Source organism: Nothoprocta perdicaria, unplaced genomic scaffold, assembly GCF_003342845.1.
Source record: "Nothoprocta perdicaria isolate Ctin4 unplaced genomic scaffold, notPer1 scaffold_36, whole genome shotgun sequence".
NCBI classification, from domain to species: domain Eukaryota; kingdom Metazoa; phylum Chordata; class Aves; order Tinamiformes; family Tinamidae; genus Nothoprocta; species Nothoprocta perdicaria.
In genome coordinates, this window is record NW_020455599.1 from 1,893,375 (window position 1) to 1,907,325 (window position 13,951).

General features: G+C 41.5%; 1 protein-coding gene across 1 annotated transcript; it reads left to right on the forward strand.

Annotated features, from left to right (window-relative positions):
- The first annotated feature begins 72 nt into the window (after positions 1-72).
- ARMT1 (acidic residue methyltransferase 1) lies at positions 73-5,399 on the forward strand. Its single transcript, XM_026044418.1, has 5 exons — positions 73-122; positions 927-1,032; positions 1,710-1,951; positions 3,347-3,512; positions 4,442-5,399. Exons 1-5 carry the CDS (start codon positions 73-75, stop codon positions 5,207-5,209), a joined length of 1,332 nt encoding a protein of 443 aa, XP_025900203.1. The 3' UTR covers positions 5,210-5,399.
- The last annotated feature ends 8,552 nt before the right edge of the window (positions 5,400-13,951 follow it).

Genomic DNA, 13,951 nt, shown 5'->3' on the forward strand with positions numbered 1-13,951 from the left:
GGAACGGCCCGGAACGGCCGCGGCGCAGCCGCAACGTCCGCCCGCTGCGCCCCGCTTCCGGGGCGGGGCAAAATGGCGGCGGCAGCGGCGCTACCGGCCGCGCTCTCGGGCAGATTTAAAGGGTCCGTCGGTGCCCGGCGCGCTCGGAGCGAGGGGGCCGCGGGGAGAGCGGGGCCCGCGGCGCTCGGCCGGCGCCTCGGGCCCGGGAGCGGCCGCCTGCGGTGCCGCGGGCCTCGGCGGGGCCGTTAGCGCGGGCGGCGCCGCTCCGCGCCCGGCCCGGGAGGCGGCGCTGCGCGGCCGCGGGTCCCGCCGCCCCTCGCAGCGCGGGTGCCCGGCGGAGCGGAGATCGTGCTTTGCCTCCAGGGTTTCTTGCGGCAGTCGGTGCCGGGGAACTGTTTCCTGACGGCGTTTGAAACCCGGCTCCGGCGCCAGGGGCCCGGCCCTGTGTTAAGGCCCCTGTGCCGATTGCCTTAAAGAGCGCAGTGTCCTGATTGTGCTTTCCTCATTGACCCTGTTAAAAATAAGCCTTGTAAACCCTCGTGTAAATTAGAAAGGAAGCGGCACACTTTTTTTTTCTCCTCCCCTTGTTAAAGCTGCTTAATTAAGGTATAACAAACTTTAAGGCATTCTCTGTATCCAAATGCCTTTGGTATTTCCCCCGAGGGTAACTGAGCAAATAGTGATAGCGTTTTTGTATATGTGTGTGAAATTTATTTAGATTTTGTGCTTTTGCTTGGGCCAACCAGTTCATCTGTCACTCTCTATGAAACACTTTTTTTTCTCTCTAAAAGCAGACTTGCAAACTTAACCAGTTCAGGTTTTATTTTTGGTGCCTGTTGCTTAAAAGGCACTTAAATGCAAGCTCTGAAAAACGAATGTATCAAAGGTTCCTTTTGGGAGTAATGTTTTGATCTTTCCGTTTTTAGATCTTTTGCATATGTTACAATTAAAGATAGACTTCCTCAGATCCTCACAAAAGTTATTGATACTCTGCATCGGCATAAAAATGAATTCTTTGAAGAACATGGTGAGGTAAGAATAAGTTTTCTTGTATTTCTTACAAGTTTTATAAGTATACATTAGTATGTCTTATCTAGTTTATCTTATATATAGTATATCTTAATCTAGTACATGGTGTATCTTATATATCTTATGGTATATCTTATAAGTATAAATTTTCGTATGTTTCTTATATGTTTTATTTGAACTGAAGGGTTTCTGTAATGCTTGAGATTTGTTCTCTTTGTTGCTATTTTTTCCTATTGTCTTCATTTTTGTAATCTCTTCGTTTCTGCCTTGATCATCTCATTCTTGTAGCTGTCTCTCTTATTTTTTAACTTTCCTTAACGTTTTTTGATCTTTTTGTTCTCCAAATGCCTCAGTTTCTCTTTTACGCCTGTGTCTTTTATGCTGTGTCTGATGTGCTTTGCCATCTTTTGAGGATGGCAGTTTCAGGTTACTCTTTCTCTCAAAAAAAAAAAAAAACACAAGTCCAATCTAAAAAGAATTCTCATATTTGACTCAGTTTAAGAGGTCTTAGCTGTAAAACAAGGCTTAACAAAAGGTTTTTGAGGAAACCAAGATAACACTTTTCTAGAACGTGTATTTGGCTGTTGGAGTTTATCACTTATTGCTCTTTTGAAAGTTGATCTACGATGCCATAGGAATGAATATTCAGAGTAGGATCTTGTGTTCCCCACTTACTTCAGAAAGGTGTTGAAGCAGAGAAGAGAGCTATATCTTTCCTCTCTAAATTACGGAATGAACTGCAAACAGACAAGCCCGTGACCCCTTTGGAAGATGAGCTGGCAGATGCTGCTCTGTGGAACCAGTACCTGGACTATCAGCGAAATCTGTCCACTGGAAACGGAGAACCAAGCTGGTTTCAGTCCCCTTGGCTCTATGTGGAATGTTACATGTATCGAAGAATTCAGTCAGCATTAGCACAAAGGTAAGTGCTTGCTAACAGAATCACAGAATGTTTAAGGGTGGAAGGGACCTCTGGAGATCATCTAGTCCAACCTTCCTGCTCAAGCAGGGACACCTAGAGATGTATTTTCCAAAACACTGTTCTTAAGTTTCCTTTTAGGAGAAAGGAAGACAAATATGGAGTAAGATAAGACTTAATTGTTTACCATGTTTCTTTAATCTTGCCTTACGATGTTTCTTTAGTCTTGTATTAATCTGTTTTAGTCCTTTTGCTGTCTTCCGTGCAGCAGATTTTAAAGGTTTTTTTTCCAGTTTTTGACTTGCTGTATACCAAAACTCTAAATCTTGTATTGGTATACAAATGTATACCATGCAGAGCAGTGTATATTGAGATCTGGATGTTATTTAATATATTTTTTACGAGTTTATGAGTCTAGAAGCATTTATCAATGCTTCTAGCTTCTATGCTTTTGGGCTATTCAACTTGTTTTGCTGCTAAAAAGCTGAGGAGTGTTTGAGAGCTGGCTATGGTGGCAGTACACCTGGCTTAAACAGACCCTGTTCATTCTCTTTGGTCTTAGTTACAGTTGTATTTTTCAGGCCATCAAATTTCAGGAGCAGATCCTGGTTTAAAAATTAACTTGGTGGGAAAAGAAATGTAACTGGCCCCAGAATAACATGTAATGAAGGTAGAAACTAACAGTTTGAGACCTCACTCCTGCCAAAAACAACAGACTTCATGCGTAGTACTGTCCCCTTAGTATTATATGGATAGAAATACAGTAATGAGACTTTGTTTCAGCTTGTGTATTGTGCCATTTCAACTCTTTTTGAAAAACCTTTAAATGGGAGATGGATGTTCTGGGTCGCGCTTTGGAAATTGAACTGATGCTTTTCATGAGCAAGCTCTAAGTTTCTCTGTCTTTTTGCTGCTCTTACGCATATGCCTAGATGGAGGTCCACTGAATCATTGGTCAAAAGGTTTAACTGTAAATTTGCCTTCTGTAATATGTAAAACATACAGGCTTGTCCATTTTAAGAATTTTTTTGTGTATGCTCAGTCACTTTATTTTCCCAAAGTCTAGTTAACTGCTGTAAGAGAATTTGGTATAACAATATGCTCTGTAACCACAAATGTACTTAAAATTGGGCCAGCTGTTCGCTAAGCTCATACACTTTTATGTTTTAATCTTTTTTCATGAAGAATGATATTTAAAAATTGCAAATGTATGTGCAGTTCCCAAAACTGCCATGTCTGAAACAGCTGGTCAAGAATCCACTATAAGTGGATGAGAAGTGGAAGGGCTATGATCCTTAGCCCTGCCTAATGAAAGCTGACATTTTCATGGGTATTTACTCTGCTATAAATAACAATATGAGAAATATGCTAATATATTTGTTTTCCTTTTATTTTTAGCCCACCCATTGACAACTTTGATGTATTTAAGGAAGGAAAGGCTCAAAATTTTTTTGAATCCCAACAAGCTGTTATCGCCTTGTGCACCTACTTTCAGGAGCTTCTTAGGAACATCAAGGATCTCGATGAAAAGCAACTTAAGGGGGAATTTTTTAACCTACTGCAGGTAAACCAGTAATGCTCAGTACAAGAACCTAAAAGGCTCTCGTTAGCAAACAAAAGCCATGAGGTTATAGAGATGATAAACTACATGTGCAAATAAAATCTGGTTCTTCTACTCATATAAATGCTATACTATCCTGACAGCTGTACTCTAATATTTCTTTGGAAATATTTAAGCTTTGGGTGCTCATGTTAGGTCTGACACTTTCATTATGCTGCTAATCTTCACTGTATGTTTAAAGACATCTTATTCCCTCTTGAGAACAATATCTCCAAAGCAGTTAGGTTCAAGATGGCCTTTGAGCTGTAGCATTTTAAAAATGATTATTACAAAATTGATTTTTTTGAAAGAAACTTGGAAGCCAATCAGTGTTGGAAGAGGTTTAAGGGGACTGTATAACTTCATTACTCTTGAAAATAATGCCTTTGGGTAAAATATGAAATACAGTATTGCAAATGAATCTATTAGCTGGCAACATGCACAGCTAATTAGCTGATAAATCTTTCTGAAGACCTCACTGCCATTTATTTAAACTATCTTTATATTTCTTTATATTTTATATAGTCTGTGTTTGTTTTTATTATTATTTTTTGTATATTCCCACTGAGACTTTCTGGAATTGCAGTCAGTCTGCCAAACTTTTTTAGCATTAAGGTATTTATATTAATTTAATATCTTCCACCATTATCACTCCTGATGCATGTTCCTGATGTCTGCACGAATGCAAAGCGTTGTTTGGTTTCTTCCAAGAGATTTTTCCTGTATTAAGATTTTTGTACAAGAAGCAGAGTTTTAGTGAAGTTCAGAAAATAGGGAGAGCCTTTGGGTTCCTAAAATGAAGGAAAAGCATCTATTCAGTGTATGTAAAGTCTAGAATAAAACTGCAATGAGACTTAGAATATGTTTTTGTTTTTTCTTTTCCCTTGTTCTAGGTGGCCCTTTGGGGAAATAAGTGTGACCTTTCTTTTTCAGCTGGCGAAGACAGCTCTCAGAAAACTAGTCCTTTAGAATCCCTGCAAGACCTGCTACCTTACATCCTGGTGAATGATATGGAAAAACTTTGGTCGCTACTTATAGATACCAAAAAAAGAGCTACAGATAAATCTATTGTTAGAGTTGACATAATCCTGGATAATGCTGGATTTGAACTTGTAACTGATCTTGTATTGGCTGACTTCCTGTTATCATCCAAGCTAGCTGATGAAATCCATTTCCATGGAAAAAGTATTCCATGGTATGTGTCAGATACCACAAAGCATGATTTTAACTGGACTATTAAACAACTGCAGTCAGCTAATCACATGTGGATGTCTAGATGCGGGATAAATTGGGAGGGCAATTTGAAAAAGGGAGTTTGGGTTTTCCATGATCACATGTTTTGGACTTTGCCACATGAATTTGCCAGCATGGCTAAAGTTGCTCCTGATTTGTATGCTGAGTTACAGAAGTCAAACTTGCTCCTTTTCAAAGGTGATCTGAACTATAGAAAATTAGCAGGGGATAGAAAATGGGAATATTCAGTTCCATTTTCTCAGGCCTTGAACAAGTTTCATCCTGCGCCTCTCTGTAGTTTGAGAACACTGAAATCTGATATTCAGGTTGGCCTAAGACCAGGACAAGGTGAACAAATTCAGGCTTCTGAACCTGAATGGATGATAAGTGGGAAATACGGTGTAGTTCAATTTCATGCTGCTGTATGATTCCAGTTTACAGGTTCCTTATGCTGATAGATTTAGTCTGATTGTGTTTCAGCTGCTTTCTCTGTTCAGTGTTTCACTTCAGCAGAGATTTGTTTTTTGATGCACTTTTTTCCCAGATTGTTTGCTATTATGGTTCCTTAAAAGATATTGGTTTTGTGCAAAAGCTTACAAATTGTCTTTGTTCATATGTAAGATACATTAAAATGCAGATTGATTTTCTTCATTTCCTGTGTCAACAGAATATGTTTTAGGTGCATGTTTAGTTGTCTGGTTTTTTTTTTTTTTTCCCTCATCAGTGTGTGAAAGAGTAGTTAATCAGTGAAAAATTTGTTTGAGGAACAACTTCAAGCACACCTTAGCATATATTGATTTTGGTGCAATTTGTGCTTCACATGCCTGTGCTTCACATGCCATACATTGCATGAAAGGTAATATTTCGGGGAATGCACAAATTCTTTGCAGCTTGTTGTGGGACTATATTTTAAAACTGTTTAAAATGGAGTTCTTTTACCAAGACCATATTGCATCAAAACTATGTTTATTAACTACTGTTTTTCTCAATAGAGAAAAGGCAATTCTGAGTATAGCTGGCAGTGCATTAAGGGAAGAACTTTTGGGTGATACCTGGAGTACATACTAATTTTGAGTTTAAAAATTAAACTTCAAAATTGAATTTTAAAATACAGGTGAATAATGCCAGCCAGTTTTCCAGCAGGAGGGTAGTCCCATCTGGCATGAATGTCAGGCCTGGAAGTAGAAAAAGGACAATCTGTTAAGAGAGTAAATGGCACTGCTAAAGACCCTTTACCACAAGAAGAATCAGTTACTGTGGTTTGCAAGGCAGTACTTTAGATTTTGTGCAGACTTTTATTAAGGAGGAGCTATGCAGCAGTGTTTGTGGTTTGAGGACTGCCTGCATCTTTGCACTGGGAGGATTTTCTTTACTTAGAGAACTTAAAAACAAGTGTGATTTTCCACGTGGGAAACGCAGCCCCAGCTGCAGTGGGAAGGACCTGCTAGAGAAGCATTGCCATGCTGCTTGCTGTTAGCTGGAGCTGCTAGTCCTGTCTCAAATCACCTCACTCAGTTGGAATGAGGGTTGAAAAAGGCTTTTCCCTTTAGAGTTAACCTAAAACATGGGTAAACTTTGATGTGTCTAAATAAGTGAGGGGGGAGCCCTGGGCACTCTTCTGTCGCTGTCAGACAACACTGTTCTGGTCTGGAGGACATGGGGACAGCTGGAGGTGCAGTTCCTTCTGATCAAGTAAGGTGGTCGCAAAATAAGTCTCCCTGTTCTCTCTGCGGTGGGGAGAATCGGCTGCTGCTGTGTGGCACTGTTCATACAGTGCAGGTCTGTGCAGTGCATAAGTGTGCTCCAACTGCTGGTGACTTTGTGGTTATCTGAAAGTATACTATCATTTATCAGTTATGAAGTCAAGTATTCAAAAAACGGTGTCATGAGCTTCGGGAGGCAATATGGTATAGTTGATAGGGCTCTAATTTTGAGATGTAGCTTTAGTGCTTGCATCTCCTTTATGTGTTTGGATTAGTACTCTTAAAGGTTTGAATTCTTGTCCATCCTGAGGCACTTGGAGGAACTGTGCAAGTTACGGCTCGAGACGAGAGAGCTGAGGGTCTCAGAGCTCCGGGAGGCACTACCTGCAGTGCTTCAGTCAGATACATCAGCAGCCTGTTGAGTCCAGGAGCTGCAGCCTTAGTATCTCACACGTGAAAACAATGTAGGCTTTGCTTCAAATGTGCTTTGAAGCAGCATGCTTGGGCTGAGAACAGACAATGGAAGTTTTGGAGGATGTGCAATAAAAAATTGCTGCCTTGTTCGAAGGAACAAAAGAGGGGAAATAAGACTTGTCAACAGATTGTTTGTAAGCTGCTGCCTTTGATTGCTGGAAAAGTATGACAAAGTATAAAGAATAAGGAAAGGCAGGAAAGGGCTGTCTCACTGATGGGGCCACCCTTGAAGAGATTTGCCTCTTGCACAACCCGTCCAGATGGGGAGGAACTCGGTTGTATTTTTTCATCAGTTGTTGCTCTGTCTCTGTGCCCAGGGAATGACTTCTAGGAGTTCCCAGTGCAGATCAGGGAAAGCTTAGGCTGTGCTCTGAAGTCATGTTAAATAAAAAGTGCTCCATTACATAACAAATACTTAACAGATACAGTAAGTAATTATTTTTGGTTTAGATCATCTTTTCCTAATATGGAGAACTTACTATGGTAATAGATGATAATGATTTATGTAATTACATTAGGAATGCACAGCTTTAACTTTCAAATATTTAATTGCTTGATTTTTGTAGCTGTAACTGACATCTGTAGGCAGAATTGAATGTGGAACATGCTTTTCTGTTTGGTTATATTGCTAAAATTTGGATTGCTGAAAGGAAAAGAAATGATATTGAAATACTGGCATTACATTATCTTGTGCTACAATGAAAGGTGAAGGCTTTACTATTCTGATGAGGTAGTGTGCTTTGCTGTCTACTTACCTACAATTTAATTAAAATAATGCATTTAGGAAGTATTTTCTTAAATATTCAGCATTAATTGCTTGTGCAATGTAGTTTTATGACCGTGTGTGCTTGATGTATTTAGTTGGAATTTACTGCCATGCAGCATAAAGCATGTAATGGAATATATTTGATATTATAGCATAAACATTTTTTTCTAGAACGTTCAAGGAAATCACTACTTGCACATCTGTTACAACTGATTGCCCAAAATGTTTGTGCAGCATAACTCAGGGGCTATTGAGTTTCTTATGTGCCATTTAAGTATTTTTATGAAAATAAGAATATTTCAATAACCCTGTAGACCACCACAGACTGAAGTATTTTGACTTTTTTATTCTACTTTTTGAACAACTAGATTTGTAAGTTGGTTTTGGTGCAACGGTGATGACTTCTGTCTATAATGAACCAAATCTTGAATACCTGAATGCTCCCTAAGCAAGATGCGTGCAAAATTTGGTAGGTATTTGGACAATAAGATAGGGCTTCTTAAGCTGATATGGAAAATAAATTCATAGTATAATTGGACTTTAGCCAGAATATTGAAATAAATTATAAGATTTCGTGTAAAAGTCCAAATTCATCCTGCTGTTTTGCTATTTCAATGGCTGGAAAGGCCTTTTTAAAAAGTTCTTTTTTAATCAGGTCTCAATTCTTAGTCTTTTCCTGAGAAACAGATTTAGTATAAAAGTCTACAAAGCCTACCCAGCCAATGAGCTTTTATCCAAAACAAATTCAAGGTTTAAAATATTTCTTTTTCATAATATTATCCCGCCTTGAAAAAATTCTGCCTTCCTGCATGCTGGTAGCTCTTCTTGTTTAAATTTCAAAACCTTAAAAAGCATTGATAATCTCTTAAAATGTCTCTGATAATTGCTTATTAGGATTAATGCAGCTGACACGTTTGAATGTTGAAAATGGTTCACACAGCGACGTTTCTGAATCCCCAGTCTGAACATGTATTAACAGATTTAAACTTCGGAGTTAACAGCACCATTTTCCAAACCTGTGACTGCTCTGCATGTTCTTGGCAAAAGCGGAGAGAAATCCCAGTGCTTTATTAAACATAACTAGGATATCTCTACATTGCTGTGTATTCTACATGTTACTGATGCCCTCTAAGCCCTGCCCTATCTTGTTGTCTTTGAAGTTCGGAGCGTATCTGCATGAGTGTCTGAAGAACTTCCCTTCTTGCTCTGTGAAGCATGTTTATCTTCTACAGTCTGTCAAACATCTTCACTCTACTACACAAAAACAACCACCATGAAATGTTTTAATTTAAAAAAACCCACTATTTTTAAATAAACTAATTAAAAAATGCTAAATTTACTTAGAAACCTTTTGTTTACTCAAATTCATCTATGACTTAAAATGCAAAAACAATTTCCCTTCAGTTTCTTTACAGTATAGCAGCAAGCCTGTGGGAGAGGTTTTCTGTACACCATGGACAGTTGGTGGTACTTTTTTGTCCTGAAAGTTTCCAAAGATTTTATGAAATTTTATTCTAGCTAATATATAGAGATATTTCTATTACCACTGCAAATAGTATTTAAATAAATTTATGTAGATAAAAATGCAAATTCTGGCTCAGTATTATGTTTGTGAATTCTGCAGATAAACTGCGAGACAGCATTTTATTTAAAATTGTCTTTTTGAGTTTTTGTAGTTGGTTTTGTTTTTCCCTTTGCTACTGAGAAAGAAATGCATCTCATGTTACAGTCATATAAAAGAATTTCCTATATGGCATTTGTACCTGCTTATTTTATCACTTGTGTTTTAGTGAATTATATCATGTTCCTGTGAAGAAATTTTCATGTGAATGATCTGGGCAAGATGAGGTAAGATATACCATGGTATACATTGTTGGCTAGTTTGTTTCTTTTTCTTCATGTTAATCGATTAATATCATAGCCCTAGTTTTATTTTTATTGAACTATGGTAAGACTGATGCTTTCCAAGTGACTATAAATGATATAGGGCTTGTCAATACATTTAATTGCAATTGATTGTTACCCAGTGTGGTGAGCTGGGCCTGCTAGGCCTGGAGAAGAGAAGGCTGAGAGGGGATCTGATCAACATGTACAAGTACCTGAGGGGGGAATGCAGAGAGGAAGGGGCCAAGCTCTTCTCGGTGGTGGCCAGTGACAGGACAAGGGGCAATGGGTACAAGGTGAAACCCAGGCAGCTCCATCTCCATGTGAGGAGGAACTTCTTCACTGTGAGGGGTGACAGAGCCCTGGCACAGGCTGCCCAGGGAGGCTGTGGAGTCTCCTCTGGGGATCTGTGTTCTGTGAAATACATTTTTGGGGGGAAAAGGGTTAAGTCCAACTGTCTTCACCTGCTTCTGTGCAGTGACTCCCACGTTGTTACCTGCTTAGTGGCCGTGTTTCGGCCCAGGGGCTGTCGGTAACTGAGGCCGAAGGTTCAAAATCCTCCATGCTGGGAAGGGCCCGTAACTTACTGAGTGTCCAGAGCTGCATCAACAGAATAGGCACCACTTCTCCAGCTGGCTGTGCTCTGGTGTTCAGGCAGTCACAGGTCAGAGCTGCAGTCAAATGCATTTAGGATATGGTAGCTATTTCTGATGGCATCTGTGTTGGATTTGGCCCTTGAAGCTTTGCTGCGTTTCTGGACTGTGATGGAGCATGGGCTGGAGCCAGCTGTGTAGGTCAGAGCAGGGAGCTTCTGCACGTAGGCAGAAGCCTAAGTTCAGCACACAGGGAATTTTAAACATAGCTGCAGGAATTAAATCAAGAGTTGAAAGACTTTATATCTTGCTTTAAGTGTGCCCAATTGAAAATGCCCTCTCTGGCTTAGAGACAGCTTTCCAAGAAAAAACTGCCAAGATTTCCTTTGGAGAAAGTAAATCTTGGAAGGAAGATTTTCCTTTGGAAATCTTTCTTGCAGATTGTCTTGATATTCATTATCCCCGGCTTGTGTTTAGGTAGCTGGAAGTACCATGTAATGGACTTATTTTTTTTGCCTTGGCTCTCTTTGAAAGACTCCGCACTTCACAGGTTTTTAATATCCCTGTGCTCATAGGTATGCTAAACTATTCATTGCAACATAGGAAACTTTCAGGAAAACCTCTCCAAAATTATTCTCCTTTTCTCTTATAGTTCTGAGAAATAATTTAAATTTGTATAACAAAACTAGTATCTGGTGAGAAAAGCAAAGTATGTCTGCTCTGTGCTAGCTGTTTTTTCAGTTTTGCAGGAAACTGACTTGTTTCTGACAGATTTGCTTTTGACGAGCACTTAAAAAAAAAAAAAAAAAGACAGTGTTAGAGAAGGTGCATACCTATATGTGTAAGTGCTATGATTGTATACAACCTGGTTCTTTCGAAGCCAGGTTAAAAATAAAATGTCAAAGCATGGTTTTATTAGAAAAAAGCTAACCTTTTGTTTAGTTGTCATTCCATTCCTCAGACAAGTGTGTTCGCCCAAGTTCTTTCTTTAGGGAACAGTGTGTATTAATTAGTGACTTTCTAGATCAGGTCTATTTTAATGTGCATATGTCTGCATGCTCCTCCTCCTAGTATTTCTGCAGGCTCCCAGTAAGCTTTTCCTCACCTCCCTGTTTTCACTGGGATATCAAATAGCTCTTCATGGGTAGTTATCCATTTACACTTTTGCTTAAGCTCTCGGAAATGTTTGGACTGGATTGCAAGCAAAATGCAGATTTAAGGAATGTTATTTTAGCTTGCTGCACACTGAGTACCTTGGAAGGTAAAGAAAGCAAACTTGTGCCTTGCTATAGACTTTCTGGTTAAAGTACCAAGAAACATGGAGCCACAGGGGTCTGCTGACCCCCTCCGTCCATCCCATGAAGTATTTCTGTAGTGTGGCAAAGAATCAAAGCTTAACTGAGTCATGCAGTTATTTTAAATATTCTGCATTAGCCTTCCTTTATTTCTTGACCCCCTTCAAAGGAAATGTAAATGATTTTGAGAACTCTAGGTTTATTTGCTAAATGCTGCAGTTAAAGCATTCTCATGCTAATTACGTTGGCACATGTTAATTTTTTTCTATCAAGGTAATTTTATAGGTCTACTATAAGATACAGCACAAAAAGCAGTTCTCTATCCATTAGCAGGGGAGTAAAGCAACTGAAATGAAGCTCTTATACCAGCTGTGGCACTGTAGGATTAGTGATGGGGAAGTGCAGTCAAACACCTACTGAGTAAAGGCAGGGAGAAGGTGGGGGACAGTCTCACAAGCACTGGGAGCCGGGGCTGTGCGCTGTTCCCGTGACAGGACAGATGAGGTCGTAATCAGACCCTGTATCTCTGACACTGCAGCCAAAATGTCTCTCCTGGTGCAAAGAACAAGGATGTGTAGTATGCATGCAGGTGCCACACGACTAATTGATGTGTATATATTGCCCAAGAATTCCCTCCTGCATATTTTGCATTCACTTTACTGTCTGGCTTTTAACAGTTTGGCCTGTACTCTATTTTTCTTTACTGCTTGTTTGTAATTCTAAATCTGTTTGTCCCTCCCTGTACCCAATGTGTCTTATTCTCACAGTGCAATTGTGCTGTAAAGGCTTTTAATGGGACCCTCTAGCTAGCAGCATAAAATTCTAAGTACCTTACATAATAGAACAATCACAGGCGCAGAAGGAAAAAAATGTTTGGGAATGTTATCCTCATCAAAATACTAAGGTTGGATGTTACTCTGGATTCATATCATGTTAGGGAAAAATCTGACTTGAACTAAATGAACTAAATATAGTTGTTTGCTTTTTTCCTCCCTTTTGTTTCCTCTGGATGCACAAGTTCCCCTCTTGGTTAGGAATCCTTTTCCTTTTTCCTCTGCTTTCTTCCTAGCCTGGCTATACCTTTAATGCCGTAAGGTGGTATTCTGTCTCTGTACTTTTAATGCCACAAAGCGCAGGTTCCTCTCGCGGAGGCAGCAATAGGTGCGTTCAGGGGGTACCTCCCTTCAGGGGGACTCAGTTACCCCTTCTGCAGCTCCGTGCTGATTCCATCAGAACTAGATGGTTTCACAAGGAAATGTCCTAGTTTCTCTCGCCTAGTAAAGCTGCTGTAGGGCCATCTCTGCAGGCAGTTCTTAAGGACGTCAGATTGTTTATTTTATGTTTTTAAACCTCTCTCTCTCTCTCTCTCTCTCTCTCTCTCTCTCTCTCTCTCTCTCTCTGTTGGACCATTTTGCAGGTAGTGCTTTGTAATTTTAGTGCAGTGCAATGGTAGCGCGGGTGTGGGTGAAGGGGAAGCGCGTTACGGGGGGCTGTAGTTGTCTCCGTTATCCAGGGCTGTGCCCGTCTCTTCCCAGCTTCCCGCAGCGGAGGCGGCAGCTCCCGGCTTGCCCCGCTCCTGCTCCCTCCCGCATAACCGGCTCCTTAGCACTGTGTCCAGCCCGTGTGGGTGGCCCCGCTCCCCCAGTTCATCCGGTTCCTCCTCTGCTCTCTGTGCGCAGCTCTGTGCGGCCGGTGCAGCTTTGAGCGCCTGAGCACGGTGGCGGCGCTGCCTCCTCGTGAGCGGTGCCAGGGGAGAGGTCTCCGCACGGGATGGAAGCGGAGCAGGGTCAGGTGCGGGAGGCCTGTGCACTTGGGAACGGGCGGCAAAAATGCTCTTTAACGCGGTGTTCCCTTACGATCCTCCTGCAGCTGGACAGGGCATCCATGTGGCCGGAGTCATCATCACTTAGAGCTGTGCTATAGACAGGGCTCAACACCAGGCCTGGCCTCTTTTCTCCTTTAGAAAACTGGAAATAAGTCAGTGCTCTCAGCCTGCAGGAAAGGTGGCAACTTTGAATTAGGGGCGAACAGAGGGATCTCCTGAGATCGCGTTGCTGCCCAAGGCATTTAGCCAGGCCTGATGCAGCAGCTCACAGCGCCTGAAAATCACACACGGCAGCACCAGCGCGCCTGCATATCTGAGGGATTATACTTTAATTTTCACTACCGTTCACCTCTTCGCGTTTTAACTGTGTTTATCTTCAGTACAGGAAGGGGGAGGAGGAGGAGGCAGGCTTCTCCTTTCGCGGGAAATCCGTCGCTGTTACCCCGCGGAGCGCGGGAACGGCGGGGCGGGGCCAAAGCTCGGGGCGGGACCAGGGGCGGGGCCTCTGCAAACCCCGCCCCCTGAGCGCGGCCGCTGCCCGCTCTCGCGATAGGCCGCGGCGCGCGTTGCTAAGCGACAGGGGCGCGCGGCCGCAGGCGCCCCCGGCCCCGCCAGGTAGCGCCGGCCGCG